Here is a 21,667-nt window from a genome sequence, read left to right as displayed (position 1 = left end):
GTGATCACGTGTTAGACCTGGGAAGGAGGGATTCAATATGTATTACTGCAAACATTTTTCCATGCAACAACAGTTGGAAAAGGTGATGCACAAGCACTATTTTTCAAGTAACCTGCAGCAGTTCCAGAGCATAAGTGAGCCAACATAGCTGGTTGCTTCGTGTGCTCTTTCTGCCAACTCCCCCGGATCTCTGCACACCTGATGTTGCAGCTTGCATTATCTCAGAGAAGCAAGATAATGCTGCACATTTACTCACTTCTGTTTACATTGTTCATCACACCAGCATTGTGAAAGCTAGCGCTTGCAGTCATCTGGTGATGTTCATGTTTGCTTGTGTACATGTGACACCATGCTTGTTAAATTGAATTGTATTGAATTGTTTAATGCAATATCGTGGGCAATCTACGAACCTTACTTTGTGTATAGCCTTTTAATATAGTGCTATTGCTATCCGTGCGTTGCCATTCAGGGTAAACCATAACTTTTTGTATGCTTTCATTTGTTGAACTTCAAAATGAATTCACATGATGTTCCAGCACAACCTAAAAAATTGTTTGTTAGGTTAAGATGTAGCCGAAGCCACACATATTCATTGCTGCAGGGACTAGTTCTTTTAATTAGCTTGCAGTTCATCGTAGTGTCTATGATCATGTGATATTACTTTGTAATGGCGCTACATTTAAGAATGCTCATCCATCAATTTCATCGTGTATGAATTCTTATCTATACTTAGTCGTGGTGTATACTAAATGCTAGCTGTCTCACTAGCATATTCTCTGGACTGCTGTCCTCTTTAATATTTTTGGGAAAGAAATGTTTGGATGTGCACAAAGAAGCTGACTGCATGTGACTATTAACTACTAACTGCAGGAAAGTCGTGCATGCTGAAGTAGAACCAACCTGAGGATGCCTTGTTGTGTGGAAGCGAATCACTCTTTCCAAGTTGTCAAGATTGTAAACAATGTGGATACACAAACATGGGTGCCTGTTTTATTGTGCTGTTGATGTGCTGTTGGTTGTTTTTCTGCCTTGACTATCCCTTTTAAAATAATTTCTAAGTGGAATAGACAGCAATAATCCTGCTGAATAATTTTGTCATTTACAAGTGGTCTCTTCTCAAAGAACATAGCACTTCTCTTACACACATAAGACTTCTGTTCCACTGAATACCTGCCTTATCTCTCCATCTTGAAAAGTAATGATGTGGTCAAACCCAGATGATCTGGTCAAAAAGACATTTTCTTAGGGTTCCTTTTCCTGTGTCTCTGTGGCTAGTGCATCCAGCTTTTTTTTTTTTTTTTTGCAATGTGAGATGAAGTCTTTTGATGTTAAGCTCATGTTTTTCTTACTTTTAGGTTTATACATTAATGTTTCTGGAGCTGCGTTTTATTTTGTTTTAGTGTTTTCCTTTTACATGTAAGTGTTTTCTTTATACCAGTCAAGTGTCTAACCACTTTTGCTTCGAAATCAGTCTTGTAAGAATGTTTTATTGCACTAAATAAATGTATGTCTTGTGAATACGTTATTGTTCATTCCTGCCGGTATTTCACTGCTCACACTAGCAGCATATCAAATCATCAGCATTTTATAGTCTTTAAAGTTCCAAGAATAGCTTATCGATGGATCTCATTCATTTGTTAATTATTGCCACTGAGTGATGTTATTATGAAAATATTTCATAAACAGTTTTAATTATGATGGAAGTACTGTGATCTATGCGCCTTTTCTATTCTTGCATTAGTCTGAATGTGGTTATGACAGTTCTGCAGTCACAGGTATGAATTTTTTTTTCTGGTGGGAGGTCCATGCAGGTATCTAAAAACTTCGAAAGTTCTTTCATGTGAAAGCCATGTTCTTGAAAAATGAAGGTTCTTAAGTTCCTCTGTGTATATAAAAAACAGGATCATGCAAAAGATATAACTAAATTTTCACTTGAACAACTATAGCTGCGAATGGAGTATTTAGGATTAAAAAAGCTCATGGCTGCATAAACATGAGTCTGAAAAAACAATGTCACAAAATATTTTCAAACTTCTTTTTATCTATGAGATTTGTGCCAAATAAGATTGTTTCATTGCATTGCAAAATACCACTATGCTTTCCAAGTGGAAGTTGGTGTTTGTGCCAATAGCAAGATTAAAGTACAGTCAGTAGCTGCACTAAATATAAGGATGATCAATATAAAGAGGGCAAGGCTTGCATGCATATGTTTGTGGTGGTGATAACAATGTTATTCAGAGGCTTATGCCTGTCCATCAGAATGCCTTCTTTTGGTAGCAATGGCAACACTATATCTTTCATGCTACCGGTAACGGCACCTTCTCTATTGCTGTGAATGAAAGAAGGGGAATTTAAGGGCTAATTTTTCTTTGTTAGACACAACATTAATGAGAACTAACAGACCACAGATCACAGTTGGGATTATTGGTCAGCTCCCAGCTCATAAAAAAGATCACATGCTACGTGACACCAGCAGGCAAAAAAAAGAGTGTTCCACACTCTCTGTCATGGCTACAAGTGGCGCTGATCAACACTCTCAGCTTTAAATGCACAGATATACCCAATAAAGTGTACAGGAGGACGACTGCCACCGTAGCTCAATTGGTAGAGCATCGGACATGTTATTCGAAGGTTGCAGGTTTGGCCCCTGGCAGAGGAAAGTTGTCTTTTCGTTCACTTTAGTTTCTTCACATTTATATCGTAATTACTACAAATGGCATCCCCCTATTCTTTCCTTGGGTCGATTTTTTGTTAGTTCTCATTAATGTTGTTACTACTGCTGTGTGACTTACGCCATATGAGAGGCCAAAAAACTGGATAAAACTATAGGCATGAGCAGAAAGGATAACACATGCAAATATGGTGTGTGTACATATGGTGGTACAAGTCTGGCACACACAAATGTACACACGTGTAGGGTGATGAATAGCGCAGGAAAGTAATAAGCAACCAATACAGACAGGTGTGCCAATTTCTCAAGCTCGTTCAACGGCACTGCTGATTGTAGGAATGATTCACTTTATGGGGTTTTTTTTACTGCCATGACATACAAACCAGAGATGCCATTTTGCATAATTGTTTTGTAACGTAGTACGTCGCTGAGCTCGATTCATTGCTTTCTACAGGAGCACTTCAAGTGCCTGGTAGTTGATGACCCATTGGTTGCAAAGTATTCTCAACAAGTTCTTGAGTTTTTTACTTCCTGTCATGACTGTAGCCTCTTTGCATTTTCCATTTACATGAAAGTCCTATACTATTCTATTCTGCATGACTTGTTGCTCACCGCGATAGAGGATTGCATCAGAACAGCGTAGCAGCATTGATTTTCAGGGGAGGTGTGGCATTCATGTTAGTACCTTCATGAAACTCCTGTCATTTTATCTCGAATCCACCTTCGTCTCTTGGAAGGATTCACCTCACATTCAAAGGGACGGGATCATTATTGGTTCATGTACCTACCCTATACCAAGTGACATATTCTGAGCCAATATTGACAATCTATCTTACTGCTGCCCTCTTGTCCAAGGCAGGTACCTGTCAGGTGTTTAGATACATCGATGGCTACCTAATTGTAACCACTACCTCTGCAGGTGTCATCGTCTCTGTCTATTGTGTGCTGTGTTTTTTGCACAATCATTCCTTTTTGAAACAGTGCACCAACTAGCCCGTAAACATGTGCTACTAAGCTACCTCTGACGACAAATCCTCACCAGAGTTCATAGTATTTTATCTGTTTGTGACGCTTCACTTCTTCCTCTTTCTTTAACGCATGAATTGCCCGTTAAGGATGCAGTCATATTTTCAGACATGACTGCATGTTTTAACTCTGACAAGATTTGCTGGTGCTACCAGCCATGTAGTAGCAGATCCATCCTCCCATTTCAATCAGGTCGTTTCAAGCCTGTGAAGAGAGGGATCATCAACGGCTATTTCTGTAATGCACTTGTTTAAGCCGTGTATCCATCAGATGGCTTGCAGTCTGGAAATGCAGTCTTCAAGGTTGTCTGATACCGGTTACCCTGTTCATGTCCAGACTTCCATAGCTGAGTCTGTGCTCAGAAGATTGCGGCCCTGCACTTCTGATGTGCAATCTGATTCAGGCTGTGGAAAGAATATTGCTGGGGTTCTCTACCTTCACAACTTGTCCCACAGTGTTAAAAAGACAGGTGAATGTTCTAAGGCCAAAGTGGTCTTCTCTGCTCTGTGCCAATTTATTTGTTTGTGTTGTTTAAGATATGGTCATGATAAAATGAATAGCCACAATAAAAAACACAGACAACCAATACTTGAGTAACCAGTCTTGTTTTCTTTTTTTTACAGCATTGGGGTTTTCCAGCAATCCAGTAACTGCAAATGGGGTGAAGCCTCATCGGGGATGCCTCCACCACTCTCTCTTCTGCAACTATGAAACCTCTAAATTGTCCCATATGGGAGCACACATTAGAGTTCTTACAATCATGCTGCCATTTCAGTGCCACTTATGTCCTCAAAGCTTCTCACAAAAGTCCACGCTAAACTCGCGCACGCTTACCCATACCTCCTTTTTTTTCTCTTTCTTCCACATTGAAAAATTCTTTGCTATGCTCCTGTCCTAAGTTTCTATCATTTTCTCATTGCGAATGCTTTTTCAGCAAAGGCAACCTTGAAACACTGATCTATCATTTTGTCTTGACTTGTCATTATTGAAACAAAAGTCGGTCTGTGATCGCACCACATGATAGAAGACAGTCTGGTGAAAGTGGAGTGGCATGATAACATGAAATTCCCATCCCATCAATTGCCACTGTTTTCCACCTTGTTCATGGCACATTTCATTTCGTGATGAACTTAATATCGACACTTATGCTGGCTTGACACTCTGAAGGTTCATTCCAGATGCTCATGCTCTGCATTGATTAAACTAACCATCCGGTGAACTTTCTCCAGCATGAGTTCCTTCCATGTCACTCCTTTAAATGCACCTGTAAAAATGAAATTCTTCAATATTGAGTTCATCTTTATTAATTTAGGTATTTTATTATTCTGTTATTTGTCCCTCTCTCTTCTTGTGTTTTTTTTTCCTTTGAGTAAAACTTGTACGAGCATGTGTTGTACGATGTGCAGCTGTAATGCAAAAGAACAAGGTCAATAGAAATACAATATAGAAATAGAAGTGTTTCTTGAGCCGTTCAGGAACTGTAGGTGCTCAAAACGTGAGGAGTCAAGTTTATGTGCCTTTCTGGTGCTTTGAGCAACACTGATGCAGCAGGCAGTCAGAAAGATGTCTTGTACCCACCTGCAGTCATTAATGCCGTGTCATTGTTTTCTTCAAGAAAGGCTGTGTGTACGGTTAAACCTAGGTATGCCGAATATGCATATAACGAATTACCGGTTACAATGAAGTGATTAAATAGTCCTGCCATTAGTACAGTGTTACAGACATGTATTTGTAATGAATTTTTGTGTATAGCGAAGCCACCTTCATGCCTCATGCGGCTTTGTTATAATGAGGATTGGCTGCATACACAGCCTTGTGCCTCAATTGATGCTGGTCTGAGAAGCTCATCGTTGGTCTTTTGTTCTACATTTAAAATGTGTATGTCATTCTTACGTATACAATGTTACATTCTTCTAATTTGTCTTGACCATGTGCCACTTTTATAATGCGTGATGTTAAATTCTGTTAAACACAGCAAGCGCGGGGAGTTTTTCTGCATCTGTCTGATTCTAATGCCTTCGGTGTTGTTTTTTGGTATATCATAGGTTGTGGGCTTTCCGTTTTTTTTTCCTTTTTCCTCTTATTCGTTTTTCCCCTTCTTTTTTTTCTGAGTATAAATTGTAGTATTCATGTTTCTTTTGTCATTATTTTAAGTATTTTCATTCTATTCTAGTTACATAGCTGTTACCATGAAGCAACTGAAGAGTTCAGTTTTCAGTATAAGCCAACTTTGTTCTGTCCATTCTAGAGCACTAAATAAATGTGGTTTGTGGATGTGCATCATTAATTACTGTTTATAATTTATTTATTTATTTATTTATTTATTTATTTATTTATTTATTTATTTATTTATTTATTTAGTTTAAATATTACATTAAGTCACTGTAATTGTTTGTAAATAAGTCTGACACCTTCCTGTTTTTCTGTCACCATGGTTAGCATTTCGTTTAGCGTGTGATCTGCAGTGATGGCATTTGGAAGGTCATGCAATATTGCCACCGAATGTACTTATAACAAATATTGAGCTGAGTGTTAACATCTCTGCACCTATTTCATTTCTGCAGTCAGTGAACTTCTGAAGGCACTGTTGCAGCTTTATTGAAAAATATTGTTATGAAATAGCACTCTGACTTGATCATGCATTAACTATAGTCCTACAGTGCAAAATGTTATTTTCATAAATTTCAAGAATTAGCTGTTCTTTGCTCACTTTGTACTTGGCGGTAATGACGCTGCTTAGATGAAACTTGACATACGAGCACTTGTGTACTATATTCACAGTGGCACATTAAGACCTATAAGACATCTGCACTGGGTGGATGGCTCACATTTCTTCTTTTTGTTCTTATCTCATGTTGTGGCATGCCATTTGTCATATTGTACTGTTCCATGTTGCCATTGCACTGCATGTTATATTCACCATGCATATTGGATTTAGTGTACCATTTATTAAATTGGCTCCTGCACTGGTTTAGCCTGTCTGCAAAGTTAGCAGCTTCTTTATCTCATTGACTTGTTTTATACTTAGCAATAGAAGTTATTAACAGTAAAACAGCTACAACAGCACAAATGAACTAGTACGATGCTACGGCAACATTCAGTTTGAGTATGCAGACATATATTAACCAGTCATTAGCGTTGCATTAGTTGTCTAAACTTGATCAGCAATGTCACCCCACAAATCTAAAGTGATAAAGCAGTTTTAGTGCTGAATAAGAGATTTATACCATAGTGACATGTAGGGGCTTCAGGAACCGGGCAGTTTTAGTAAATTATCTAACAGTGGTCAACTTTATGTCCAGTTGTGATGCTTTACAACCCCAGAAATCGTAAAAGCATAAAACTTGGCTGTTGACAGTGGGTAGGGCAAAGACCGCCTAACAAAGCACCAAATAGTCTGTCATGTAATCACCCCAACCCCCCTTTGTCTCTCTCTCCTCAATTCCTGAGCCCCTGTCACTACACACATTTGAAATAGCAAGGACACGGTTCTTATCAACAAAAGCTCAGGGAAAAACTAAACAGTGGATCTTGCAGGCTAAGAGTAAAGCCCAGCTATCACTTTATTCAGCAAAAGGAGGAAAGAGAGAAGGCCAGTGCCAGAAGGACAGGCATGCGCATATGCAAGACAAGGCATGCAATCTTTACTTTGTACATGACCTCCTGTGAGCTCGCATTCCTGTGTTGTTTCATAACTGCAGTTTCATCTCCAGATGAAAGGTGACAAGTTACACACGTTGATTTGTTTGTGCAGTGTTGGGACGCCCAGCGACTACTGAATCTGAGAAGTTGCAGCCGGGGCGCGTCCACTGCTGTCATCTCTGCAACTACATGACCGAAAAGCTGTTTAATCTTAAAGTGCATTTCAGGACCCACACGGGCGAGCGTCCCTTTAAGTGCCACTTCTGCCCTCAAACGTTTTCACAAAGCCCCCACCTCAAATCACACTTGCGCCATCACACAGGTGAGAAGCCATATCAGTGCAAAGTATGCTCTCAGAGATTCTCCGCAAGGTTCAACCTCAAATCACATATGCGTCTCCACACTGGCGAACGACCGTACCGCTGCACTGTCTGCTCCGAGTCCTTTGTGCAGCGTGGCCAATGGAGCAAACACATGAGGATGTACCATTTTCAGGAGACCACCCAGTGAAATCGATGAGTGAACTTGGCAACATCAGTAATAAAGCAAGAAATATCTTGGTACCCTATACCAATGGAGTGTCACTGCCCTTTAGCGAGCTAGCTACATTAAGTTTCATGTGTCCCTTGTTTGGTTCCTTAGACAGTGTCTGGAGGAGCTTAACAGTAAAGACGAGGCCCCCCACGCCACTCCCTCCCGCAGATATACATATGACATCTCTAGTCGGCTGTATTGTAATCGTATGCATGAATGCTTGGAAAATAAATTGGTGCCATAAATTTCTCAACAAAAGCTATGTATCTTTATCCATGTGCTTTAGTTGCTTCTGTTCTAGCACATTTTCTTACATGCAATGTCTACAAAAATGTACATTGTCAGTACTATAAGTTCGAGTTATAACTTTGAAGTGATATTTTAACCAGTGTGTTCACTGAAATAGCCGATTGGTAGGATGTGCTGTCTGATATTACATTGCTTCATGAGCATGAAGGCATATGTCTCTTCTTGGCAATGTGCACATTCGGGCCAGTGGATAGTGCATGGTTCCTTCTCAGCTCAAAAAAACTTTTTTAACGAGAGGGCTGTTTATTATGAAATTGCAGAGGACTCAAAGTAAATATGAATGGTGAATGTATTTGTACATGAATGAGCTTTGAGAATCTAAGTTACATTGATTCAGTATATGCATTCAGCAGCATCAGGTCCATATATGAACATCACATTGTAGCTAAGCTACAGCTGACTGCTCGTCTGGATATTGCAAGAAACTCCTGGAGATTCCTTTGTTAGTTGTTTCTTTTATGTTGCACAGTATGTATTGTATGTTGCTTTATTCTTGTCTCTTATAAGGGACAGTTTTGTTTGCTTCTGCTATTCCCAGCGGGTGTATGTGAAACAGAGTATCACAGAAATTGTATGCTTTGAAATTAGTAGCCGAACCCTGCACTGTGGCACATTGTATATCGTATTTTTCTCTGGTGCCAGCATTGTCTGCGGTTGTGTAGCCATTGCAGACTCTTTGCTTCTTCGTTGTTATGATGTGGACATGTTTCACATGGTGTTGTGTGTGTACTGTACCAGATGGAACAGTTGCAATAATAAAAAATAATCTCACAGAAATCTTGACTTAATTCGTGCTGGCTCTTGCAACACAATATGAAAGTGATACCCTGTGGATGCATGATGAGATATTTTGATCATTCTGCAACATGTCTTGCCATATGCTGCAGCGGATCATATTCTGGAATTGCAGGGTTCAGCTTATCAACAAGGATATGAAGGCACAGCATGTAAAATATGCTTTACTTGGGCTCTCCTTCCTAATTCACATATTTAATTCACATATCCACTAGCACAAGTAACAATACAAAATATGATATTGGTCATAGCTGTGAAGATTCAGCTGTGAATCTTATTTTGAGGAATGTTTTATTTATGTCACATCTATATCATCACGCAAATTATTGGAAAGATCTTGGTTATAGGATATAGTATCCCAGATGTAATGACAGTAGTATCCCTTACCAGTGTCTGAGCATTGTAGATTGCTGCGTTCAAAGAATGCAATGTGGACATATGTGAAAAGGCTGAGCATGTGGCATAATTCTTTGTTTCTTTATCTGAATGATGACAGCCACTTGTACACAATTAATAGACATAATGCCTACTTTGGTTGGTCACTTGATCAGCATAATATTTCAAAACACCGCTGAGAGGAGTCCCCCCCCCCCCCACCTTTTTTTTTTCAAGCAGAATTTGAAGTTGTTAGTTCTTGAATGTGGGCCAAGTGCATATGCTAAACTAACCTATGCTTAAACCAGGGGCTTGGAAAGGGGTGTGGTGTGGAGGGGGAGGAGTGCTAGACAAGAGGAGCAATATATACCAGCATCAGCAGCTGTTGTAGATTTGCACTGAAGCCTTATATATGGGTGCCATAAGTATTATCCACTCTGGTACGTTATGTGGCGATTGCATCGCACTGCTGATCTCAAGGTCATGGGCTTTATCCCGGTGGCAGTAGCCACATTCCACATGCAAAGGTGCTTGTATATTTAGATTTAGGTGTGTGCTGATGTGCTCCTGGCAGTCAACATTCATCATGAGTTCTTGTTCTTGTTCACCTTGAACTGCGGCTCACACCCACTGTGGGGGATCATGAATTCCCCACTTCAGGTGTTCTCTTTAACAGATTGTTACACATTCAAAAGTACATTTTTTTTTCGCGAGATCGATTTTTAGTTTTTCGCTTATTTGGGTATGCCCAAACATTAAAAAATATGTTGCAACAAAAGTTATCCTCCTACCATCATTACTTTGGGAGTTACAGCAAGTTTTCCATACCACGTACACGCTCGTATTCCGAAACCACGTTGCGTTGGTTTCAAAAGTGTTTCCTGATATTCCAAAATATTTATCAATCTTATTATGATTGTAGCATTAAAAATCTGATGAAGTATAACTTTGTGTTTCTAATTGTTTTTAAATCTCTAAAAGCGGCCACAAGGGCAATGCACAGCGCTCGCCTCGTGGAATGAATGTCCGTTGTTTACCTCGCCAGGTGGCCAGGTTTCGTTGCCCCAGCGTGGGTGTGTGCCAAAGTTATTGGATCTACTCTACTGACTCTACTCTACTACCAAGTGTCAACGCAGCTAGGGCTGTATATTTAGGCCACCTAGACCATACTCCGACCAGCATGGCTTAATCAAAGCACAGAAGGCAAGGAAGCGCAAGTTTGCTGGGCATCTATGCACGACGAAGAGGCTGTCTTACACAGTAGACGCGGGTTTCGGCGATCTCGAAGTAGCTTGGGGACATCACAAAAACGTACGAAACATGCCTGGTTCTCCACGTCGCTCCGCCTACGGCAAGATATCGTGAACAAAAAAGAACTATGAACCTGGTGCATTTTAGGCCTCTATGTAATATGTTTCTGACATCTTTTGCGAGGTCTGAAACTTTTTTTTTTTACGTTTTTCTCAAAACAAAATTTTGCTCCAACTCGTGTGACGGAAACTTTTATAACTTCTTTTTTTTTCACTGTGTACTTTGAACTGAAATTTTGTAATAATGACTTCCAGCATATATATGTATATGCAGTCAACTAGAATAAAATAAATTGCTGGAATACTTTGGAAGTCACCGCTCATTTTGCAAATAGGTTCAGTCTAAGTCTGCTATTTTGTTCATTCTTTCTGTTTTTTTTTAACATTACCTCCTTGATATTTGATGTACAATATTTATCCTAGTTGATTGCATAGCTCCAACCTTTAGCTACACAAATCCCAAAGCCTTAGTCAATTAAGCCGCCCATTAGTTAATTATCAAGGCTGGCATGACTACCATTTTTAACATATTTTTGGAAGATTACCTGCCAATAAATAAATAATATTTCGCACGCTAAATGACTGGGTAAGTTAAATAAGACATGCTTGTTCCGAAGAAAAAGTTATTTGAACCCTGGCTCCTCCTATTAAAAAAAATTTTTTTTTAGTGGCCTACCACCTTAAAACCCTAGAACTTCGTTTTTATAAAGGCAGTGTCTCCTTCCACCGGGTGGAAGGAGACGTTAGGTGGGCAAAGCGTTCGGTTCACCCATATAGCCGCTTAAAACCGGCTTGACTTGGCTTGAAGTGTATAAGTAGGTGGCGGCAGAGTAGCGTTCAGGCCCGTTTGTGTGGCTTGCGTGGTGAGTGTTGGCAGAGAAGGCACACTACCGACACTACTGTACTGATGTTGATATTGAGCGTGAACTGTGTGCATTAACGAGAACTGTGTGTGTGTTGTAGAAGTCGTAGCAAATCGTTGCCGCTTTTGTTGCGATGTCCTCCGGTTCAGTGGACCACTGCCAAATCTATAAGCAATGATAACGAGCTGTACGAGCATGAGATAAAGGCCATGTGTTACGTGATTTGTGAAATGTGTCTGTTTGACGCACAGCTTGTACTGTGGCGTACGTGTATGTGTGGTAAGTGCGTGCTCTGCGTGGCCCGTTTGTGTGGCTTGCGTGGTGGGTGCTGGCAGGGGAGGCACGGCACTACGCACTACTGTACTGGTGTTGATATTGAGCGTGAACTGTGCGCATTAACGAGAACCACCTCTGACCGTAGGGACGTGATCGCGTTGTGTATGTTGTAGAAGTCGTAGCAAGTCGTTGCCGCTTTCGTTCCTGCGATGTTCAGTGGACCATTGCCAAAACGTTCAGTGGACCATTGCCAAATCTGTCAGATATGATAACGAGCTGTACGAGTATGAGATAAAGGCCATGAGTTACGTGATTTGTGAATGTCTGTCTGACGCACAGCTTGTACTGTGGCGGACATGTATGTGTGGTAAGTGCGTGCTTTGCGTGGATCGATCGCTTACAGTTGGAAAGTCATTTGGGCGAAGTGTACTTGAACCATCACTTTTATTTAACGATGCGTCTAGGGTTACGTCCAGACGTAACTGTAGCCGTCGCTATCGTTACGCCCAGACGTAACTGTCCACGGGGTCCACGGTGCAATTCTGCCTCCGTTGTTACGCGTCCTATGCGCAGACTAAAACAACTCTTTGCTGTTTTTAATCTACTCTCCCTGAGAATATTTGACGTAAGTTAGGGGTGGTCACCTTGTGGTCGGTGTGAAAGGTTAGACGTTTGCACCTATCCACTGTAACTGTAACGTTCAGCACGGCCACTCGCTGAATTAAGCGGCCATACATTCAGTATCACTGTCGTATCACCGATTTGCCAGCATCACTTATGTATTGAGACGTGCGTGGCTTGTTTTGAAGGACTATTTCGCGTATCAGCAGCTCTGTTGTCGAGACAGACCAGCTGACGCACTTTAGGAAGACGTTAATTTCGGCCTCCGCCGGAGCCACCCCAGATGCCCCAGACAACACGAAAAGTCCTAAGGATGCCCCAAACAAGTACCGAAGTCCCACATCCAATAAAGGAAGTCATATGGGTGTCCCGTAGACTTCAGCGAACGGATGTCCATTAAACATCCCAGAAGAGGACATGAATGGGTGGATGCTTGCATGCCTCACATCAACACATGCGTTTTTAATCTACTTACTCATATTAGCACACATATATGTATGTTGTCTTCATGAATTAATAATGCACTTTTCCAGCGATCATTGTTTATAATCGCACCAATACATATATAGAACTTGCGCAACCCTTCACAAATAATTAACATATGTATTAATTAAACAGGCGAGAACACATAACGGCTCTTGTTTGCTGAAGTTTTGCATACTAATTATTCTTTCGTGCAGGCCTGAATAATTAAAGCACGTCCAACTTGAGCAACGTCATAGTATATTACGTGATGTGCTGTCGTGCTGCGCGTTGCTCGTTTATTCGGAACCACATATATGCATGCGATCAACCTTGCCCACTAAACTGTTTCAACGTACTTAGCCCGGATGGCACACGAAAAAGTCCAATATAGTTAAACATTAATGGGGATTGAAACCGTCCCATGTAACCGCTCCGTTCGAGAAGCGGCGAGCAGTTTCGGTTTCAGTTCTTTGAATGTATCGTTTTACATGTACACTGCTCTTAAATGGGCCGGCGAAAAATTATGAAAACGACGACTTTGTAATTCGTATTTGAAGTGCGCTGTAGTTTCTTAACTTTTTTTCTTTTGTTTTATGCTCATTATATGTACGAAAACATTACGACAATGCGGCTGTGGCTGCAGTCTGTTTCTATAGTTCCGCATTTGAAGCGTGTTCTCTGCGTGCACAACAGTTACAATTCGCGCGCACTCTGAAATTTGGGTTCGCGGAGCTGGTTGTAATCGAAGGTAAGTGTTGTTTTCCGACTGTTTTTTTATTTGTCAAGCGTGAAGATATACGTGTGTTGGCCTTGTGTTTTATCTTTAGAGCTTGCATACGCTAGGCGGGAAGCGCGCGCCATGAAAATCGAATACGAGAGTAAGTTATCGTTGCATTTATCATTCTTCCACGTTTGTTGTGTTCATCTGCCTTTTGTAATGTGCAGTGCGATGCTATACTTTAGACGTCACCCGCTTAAACAGCACGACAAAAGTGAGTTTACCGGTTACCACGTGGTTCACCAAGTGGTTTACCACTCTTCTAGTCGCCTAAAGATGGCTTCCATGTCGAGATCGACTGCTGATCAGTCACGCCGTGCAGGCCGATGTGCGCGCAATCTTGGTAGCTGCTAGCGAATATTTTAACGCGAAGGAGAATCTTTCACGTGTCGCTTTTACCTCCAATCAGCCAGAAGTTCCCGAACCACCTCTGAACCGTTCGCTCGGCCAAGTTGCGAGTGCCGGCATTTATGGCCGCGTGCAGCCAGAAGTGTCCGAACCACCTTTGAACCGTTCCCTCGGCCAAGTTGCCAGTGCCGGCATTTATGGCGGCATGCTGGAATCTTGCGACTAGGAGTACCATACTGGTGACAACATGCACAGCGTTCCCGTGGAACCCGATAACGTGCCCGACGGGTGCCACAGATGCCTTAGCCTACACAGCAGGACACTGCAACAGATTCTAACTCAAGTATATTGAAAGAACTGGATATCGCATCGTTGAGAGAAGACTTGTGACAATGAAGCTTAGAGTCAAGTGTGCCTCACGATGCCGTCATAAATCTGTTAAAGGTTCTTCGCTCGTATTCTTGCATGTGTGAGCTACCAAGTAGCGCCAGGGTGCTTTTGTCCACACCAAGAGTGCCAAATGTCACACTACTGCTGGATTCTGGACATTATTGTCATTTTGGTTTGCGTGAAGGGCTTCAATCTGCTCTCAGACATGTTTACCATGTGCCCAATGCCTGTGGTCTGTTTGTGGTCTGTTTTATGTTCAGGCTCATCGCACATACCAGTACCCTCAACTCTTACTGCGGCTGCAGGGCCACACACGGAACCACGCATGTTTGGTATGTCATTCTGGTTTCACATAGCAATTTTTATATTGCTGCGGTTAGGTGTTTGCTTTTGCATTGTGCGGCAAGGTGGAGTGCGAACTATCGTTTCTATGTTTTAGGTGCTTTGCACATGTTGGAAGCTGCCAACTCTTTTACGGAACTACAATCCCATGGTATGTCATTTATGCGGTATACATCATTATGTTGCTGTTATGCAATGTCTCCAGTTTTTACCTTGTTTTGTTGTACAGTCATTGTGCTATGGCCAAATGCCTGTGGTCTGTTTTATGTTCAGGCTCATCGCACATACCAGTATCCTCAACTCTTGCTGTGGCTGCATGGCCACACATGGAACCGAGCATGCTTGGTATGTCATTCTGATGTCTTATTGCATGTTGCTGTAGTTTATTTACATTTACTCGTTAAATTGAGAATCCTTTGCCCACTTCAGGTGTTTTGAGCCTGCCTGTCTGTCTCTGTACCTATTTCATCTCCGTCTGCCTCTCTGTGTAACTCTAGATGTTAACTTGTGGTGTCAATTATGTTCAGATTCATCTTACAGTCCTGGACCCGCATATCTGACTGGGGCTACAAGGTCACAAACAGACCCACAAGTGCTCGGTATGTCATTCACCTTCTTTAATGGTTACAGTCCATAATGTTCTGTGTCCTTGGGTTCTAAGGGAAAAATTCCCGTCTTGTTTATGTGTTTTCTTGCTTCATGTTTACTTGAGGCAAATGTTTCCTTTGTACTGTAGATGTACTATTCACATATGTGATAATGCATGCCCAGAAGAGTGAAATTAATTCCACGAGTATTGTTCTTTTGTGTAACGTGTTGGAAACGGAAGGTGATATTCTTAGCACTAAATCAGCTTAGTTTTTTAGTTGGTGTTGCTGGCTTCATGATGGAAAAAATTATGGCAGAACCCATCTTACAATGACTGTCACCAGTAATACGATTTGTGTTCAAGCAGTGTAACAGCCAGCTGTATTGCTCCACCTCCATCTCTTGAGCTCATGTATGTGGGCAGTGTCCTATTTCCTTCATATATGCTATGTATCAGCATAAATAGAAACACAAACTGCATAGCTTCTGAACAGTGTGCCCCACCTTGCTCTGGTTTCATGATAATAGTATTAGTCTGAGCATTCATTACCCTCCCCTATGCCGCAGCCACATAGCACAAATGAAAAAAAAAATTGTATGTTGCTGCTGGCATAACATACTTTCCCATTGTCGTTGTGACACAGTGACACACTACCATGAGTCATGTTGAAGAGACAGGGCGTGCAAACATGAAGACAAGAAAGAACTCAAGACACCACAAACGCCTTGACATCTTGGATTCTCTCTTGTGTCCAAGTTCGTCATTCTTCAGCTTTCGTCAGCTTTCTGTCATTCTAACCATAAGTTAGTGGCGCAGTTTATCCCTTCGTTCTTCTTTAGGAGCATGCCTCATCATTTGAGCAACGATGGTTGCTAATGTGCAAGCGATGACTTATAAAAACATTTGTGCTCGTGGTGCTGCTGCAACATCAATCAAATCGTAGATCCTCACTTACACTGTTATCACCAAGCCAGTGTCGCAAAAACTGCAAAGAAGGCTGTACGTAGATTTCAATTATGTTAAAGAACTCCAGGTGGTCAAAATTTTTGGCTCGATAATCATGTCGTGCTTTGGAACGTAAAACCCCAACAATTCTTAATGCAAAGGAGACTCATGCTTTGCTGTTAGCGCTCCTACAAGTAACTCTCAGCAATGTTCATGACCGTTTTTTTTATGTGTTGCCATATAATTCACTGAAAAGTTTTAAAGCTATATTTTGAATATAGGTTAACCTATAGCTACCTGGAACAGCAAAGCACTTTGAACATTACACACCTTTAGTTACCTTAAGCCTAGCTATGTTCGAATTATTGCGGTAGTTTTTCATCTTAAGACATATTGCTGAACTGAAAACTCTCATAACACTGATGTCATCACTTCTTTTTCAGCTTTCATGGAAAGGATACAACATGTGTTAAATAGCATGAAGCACACCCAGCAAGCCCATTTGCAATATTTCAGCGAGCTGCTAAGTAATGCCGACAGTGCAGCTCCGCACCCTCATGGCCTCCCAGACCTGCCTTTCTCGAATGTGGCGGATGTTCTTGCGTATGAAGAGAAGCTCGAGACAGACAGCAAAGCTCATTATCAAATGGTAATTTCTCTGCTTCATGGCCTAAGCTCAGTATAATGTTGCCTGTCTTGTAACTACAGCATGCTGGAGTGACTAGGCATTTATAAATTCATGTGAATATTACTTATGACAGTCGGATTAATGACGTACTGTTGAATTTTTACATAGCTAGCTGCGTATGACAGTTCTAAACAATTTAAGTAAAGCTAGAAGCCAGCTTGTATTTCTTTATTACCACAAGATCATTTAGGTTGCAAAACATTCAAAGTAAACTGGATCCCAATGTGTCTTTCTAGCTGTATATCTTCTTGTTTCCTTTTAACAGAAAAAGCACATGGCTGTACAAGGGGGAGATTCGACGAAACAGAAAAGAACACGTGTACTGCAGTCCCTCCTCAGCTGGAATGCTGCAGTGGGCTTCAGTTGGTTTGGCACAAAGTGAAAGAAAATTCTGTGAACTGCACCTCTGCAAGCTGATGTGCGGTGAGTCAGGTGTAGCAAGCTTGATATAACTTGGCTTTTTTTGAAATCTTCTGTCAAGCAGTATACTCAATATAGCTAGGTTGTCTATTTATACTTTGCTGCAATTAGTCCTGGTATTTACTGTCAGTTTTTAAGTGTGTAGTACTTTTGGGGCCAGGGCTGCCGTATGCTGTCATCGCTTGGCATAATGCAGGCAAAACCACGTATAGCATAGCCATCTGTAGAGTAATGAGCGCGTGCTCGCACCAAAGGGGTCTTCCTCTTGTTCTTCGAGCGCCTTGATGATGATATTAAGTGTGGAGCACATTAGGGGCCCGGGCTGTCGTATGCTGTCGTTGCTTGGCCTTACGCAGGCAGAACCATGTAAAAGAATAGAAAAAAAGAGGAAGCAAGCGAGAAATAGACAGAGAGCTAGAAGAGTGCCATACCCACCCAAGTTTTATGTGGTGTACAAAACTTATAGGAACGATAGTTTCGCTTCTATGCATGCAGCCGTGTTGACTAATGACATCCGAAACCCGAATGCAACCCTGAAGGATGTGGAGAAGGCTGCGATGACCTGGTTCCGTCATGCTGCTGAGCGGCTGGCCGCGCAACAAAAATAGTTTATTTATTTTTTTTTTCAACTAATAAGATAATCCTGAAGGTCAGTTATTGTTGCAAATTCTCTGCATTGCGTGTATTAAAATTTGTGTTGCTTTTTTTTCACCACTGTTTCATTCCTTCTTTGTTGTTTCTTGTTTATGTATGCCATATTCAGTGCCATCATTTTTCTGGTGAATTGTTTCCTGTGCTGGAACTGAACTTTTTGTTTCCTAAAACTTCATTTTCTTACTTGCACACTGCCTGTAGATTGAAGAGCAAAGAGTAATTAACTGCACCAATAGTGTAATGCTAAAATCAGGTCCACTACATAGTACATTGTTCAAAAAGTGCCCTGCAGTAATCGCAAAAGCATCCAAGCAAGCAAGTACAACCTGAATTCCGCACTAGTAGATGAGAATTAAACAAGTTGTGTGTGCTAGTAAAGAAATTGTGTTTCAGGAAATCAAAATTTCAGTTAGGCTAAGGGAACGACAGAGCAAGAAAGTGATTACTTTAAGCTTTTTATTAACAGTTCCAGTGAGGAGAATGTTTCCTAATGATATATATGTGTGCCCTTTATGCATGGCAAATGTGCAGTAAAATAAAGAATTCAAACTTCTATTTGCATGAACTATATATTGTCTAAGTAAGTTATAGTGTGACATTAAACTAGTGTCATACATTTACAACAGATCCAGAAATACTACGAGTATTTTAAAAATTCATTTTTCTGTCTGAACACGCCTAACTTTAGCCATTTTCAGAAAAGTATATGTGTTGCACTTGTCCTACTGCTTTTTCTCTACTCATCTCTGTTATAGAACTGTTACAGGATCATGGAATTCAGAGCTTTTATCATTGGCTTCTTTACCTGTGCTTGAAAGCGCCTTCAAGCTGTTCTTTAATTCAGGCTTGAAATTGAAATACATAGGGCAAGATCCGTTGTTCTTCTATTTTACATTGGGAACTTTTACATGCAAAGTGCTCTGTAGGCAGATGTGTGGGGTTCTGCCCTTGCAGCAGTGTTTGCAGTGTTTTGAAGATTTAGAAAATAAGCAAAGAAGAAAGCAACAGAACCACTGAGCATATTATAGGCCTGCAGTCACATGAAAAAGCAGGAGTGAATTGCATTGCTGGAAGAGTACGTGCAGGGGTTTTAAAAACATTCAAAGAAATGTAAGGCTTTCAGAAAAGCAGTTCTTTCTATTAACTAGCATGTGCCCTTTAAATGCTGCATGTACTGATAATGGAATGTGCAACATCCAAATCTAATCCCAATATCATCCCGAGATGTCCTATGGGGAGGAAGTCCTATGGATCCCGTTTTTTGTCTCATTTTGGAGGCTTCCTGGAGGTTTGCGGGAATTATTTGGGACGTCCTTAGAACTTCCCACACATCCTAAGGAGCGCATCCTAGGTGTATCCAAAGGACGCCATTGCGTTGTCTGGGACGCTGCCTTCAGCCATCGTCTCGGGTGCTGCCTTTTCCTTAGCTTCGTTGAGGCGGTCAACCTCAGTTTGGGGCGATCACGGTTAGTGAAATAAAAGTGAAATAACTGCAGGTCTCCATCGAACTTGATGTAAGTACGGTTTGCGTGCCCGTGTTGATGTATCACACGTCCACTAGGGTTACGTCCATACAATAACAAAGCTGCCCCGCGTGTGTACACATAAATGTCGTCTTTAGAAAGCCTCCTTCCGTCCAGTTATGTTGGTGCAGCCTACTTGGCCTACTCGCAACACATTGTTGCGAGATTGGGCTCACCGTCGCGGCGTTAGCAGTGTAGTATCACGGCCGCTCGATCTCCCCCTGATCGAGCGGCCGTGGTAGTATGGATGGGCGGTCGGCGGCACATATCCAATTAAGTGTTGCACATATCCAAGAAAGCGCGTTGACTACAGCCCAATGGTGGTATATACGCCCTCCATTGCCACATTAATGCACGAAGCCGTCCTAACGTTCCTATTACGTGTGTGAGAAGTGCAATCCGCCAATCAATGGGGTACTGGCCTTCGGCGACAGTCGTGTTTTCCACTGTGCTCGATGTTTTTTTTTTCTTGCTTTATTTTGTACGTGCTTAGGTTGTGTTCTGCCCATACTACAATATAAATGGTGTTGTGCGACTGAACCAATATACTTCTTGCTGTAGCGGCTACAAAAAAAAAAAGCCTGTATTTCTGTGTAATTATAGTTGAAGTGGAACTCTGTGCACTCTGCTTTTCTGTTTGCATGATTCCGTGTACCTCTCTAGAAGTGCGTGACTTGAGGTCTTTTTTACTGCTAACCGGCCTTTGCAGACTATAGTTCATGCTTGGTATCACAAGGATTTCTAAATCGCCAACACTTCACGAGATTGCGAACAGTCATTTACGAAAAGTCCTTAAAACACAGTTCTCTCCCGACTGACTGGAAAATGGCATCGGTTGCTCAATCTGGTCCGCGCAACGTTATCAATAACTACCGCCCCATTTCACTCACTTCTGTGTGCTGCAAAATTCTTGAACACGTTTTATATACCGCCATTGTTAAGCATATAGATAGTAATTCTTTATTGAACTCAAACCAGCACGGATTTAGACATGAACTATCGTGCGTCACACAACTGGTAGAGTTGACACATGTTTTAGCAGCAGCACTGGACGATAACTCTTCGGTTGATTGTATTTTCCTCGACTTTCAGAAGGCGTTCGACACCGTTTCGCACTACTTATTACTGCAAAAACTGTCCAGCTTTGACATTAATCCCCAAGTTATTGCATGGGTTGCTGAATATTTACGTGAGAGGCGACAATGCGCAGTTGTAAACGGCGAACAGTTTGCAATAACTGATGTTACGTCAGGGGTGCCTCAGGGATCAGTACTGGGACCACTTCTTTTCTTACTTTATATCAATGAGATTAACGAAAACGTACAATATCATATTAGGCTATTTGCAGATGACTGCATATTATACCGCAAAATTACCTCTGAAACTGACTGATCTGTGATCCAAAACGACTTATGTGCGATACACGCATGGTGTGAGCGATGGGAAATGAAACTGAAGCTTAAGAAAACGGTGTGCATGAGGTTCACCAGAAAAAAAAAAGTCCAGGTGAATTCGAATACACAATAAACTGCTCACCGGTAAAAATGGTGTGCGAATACAAATACCTAGGCGTTTACTTTTGCCCCTCTTTATCATGGCGTCGGCATGTGGATTATACCGTAGGTAAAGCTTGTCGGAGTTTGGGATTTTTGCGACGAAATACACGTGCATTTCCGCAGCAAACCCGGGAGTTATTATATAAAACATACGTAAGATCAGTGCTGGAATACGCGTGCTGCGTGTGGGACCCTTCAACAACATCAAACAAAGAAAGATTAGAAAAAGTTCAGTCCATGGCGGCAAGATATATGTGCTTAATATACCCATGTATGACAGACAGTTTAGTTCAACGGAATCTAAGGCGATATTAAAATGGAAGTCTCTGCAGCATGCGAAGAGCGTCATTTCGACTGAAGCTATTACACAGCATATATCATTTTCATACTCGAATTCCCCGTGACGTATACATTAACCGGCCTCACTACACATCAGCACGCAAAGATCACGAACACAATTAAGATAAGAGAATATAAATGCAATACATCGTCCTTCAGCAACTCTTTTTTTCCCAGAACTATCAGTCAGTGGAATCGACTTCCTTCC

At 41.4% G+C, this 21,667-nt stretch overlaps 1 protein-coding gene across 1 annotated transcript; it reads left to right on the top strand.

The window, feature by feature from the left end:
- The first annotated feature begins 13,476 nt into the window (after window positions 1-13,476).
- LOC119383189 (uncharacterized) lies at window positions 13,477-17,409 on the top strand. Its single transcript, XM_037651225.2, has 5 exons — window positions 13,477-13,635; window positions 14,664-14,735; window positions 15,019-15,090; window positions 15,273-15,344; window positions 16,723-17,409. The coding sequence occupies exons 2-5, from the start codon at window positions 14,729-14,731 to the stop codon at window positions 16,962-16,964; spliced, it is 393 nt and encodes a 130-aa protein (XP_037507153.2). The 5' UTR covers window positions 13,477-13,635; window positions 14,664-14,728; the 3' UTR covers window positions 16,965-17,409.
- Window positions 17,410-21,667: the final 4,258 nt, after the last annotated feature.

The sequence above is a fragment of the Rhipicephalus sanguineus genome, chromosome 2, assembly GCF_013339695.2.
Source record: "Rhipicephalus sanguineus isolate Rsan-2018 chromosome 2, BIME_Rsan_1.4, whole genome shotgun sequence".
Taxonomy (NCBI): domain Eukaryota; kingdom Metazoa; phylum Arthropoda; class Arachnida; order Ixodida; family Ixodidae; genus Rhipicephalus; species Rhipicephalus sanguineus.
The sequence above is the reverse complement of the archived record's forward strand: the minus strand, read 5'-3'. Positions and strand labels throughout refer to the sequence as shown.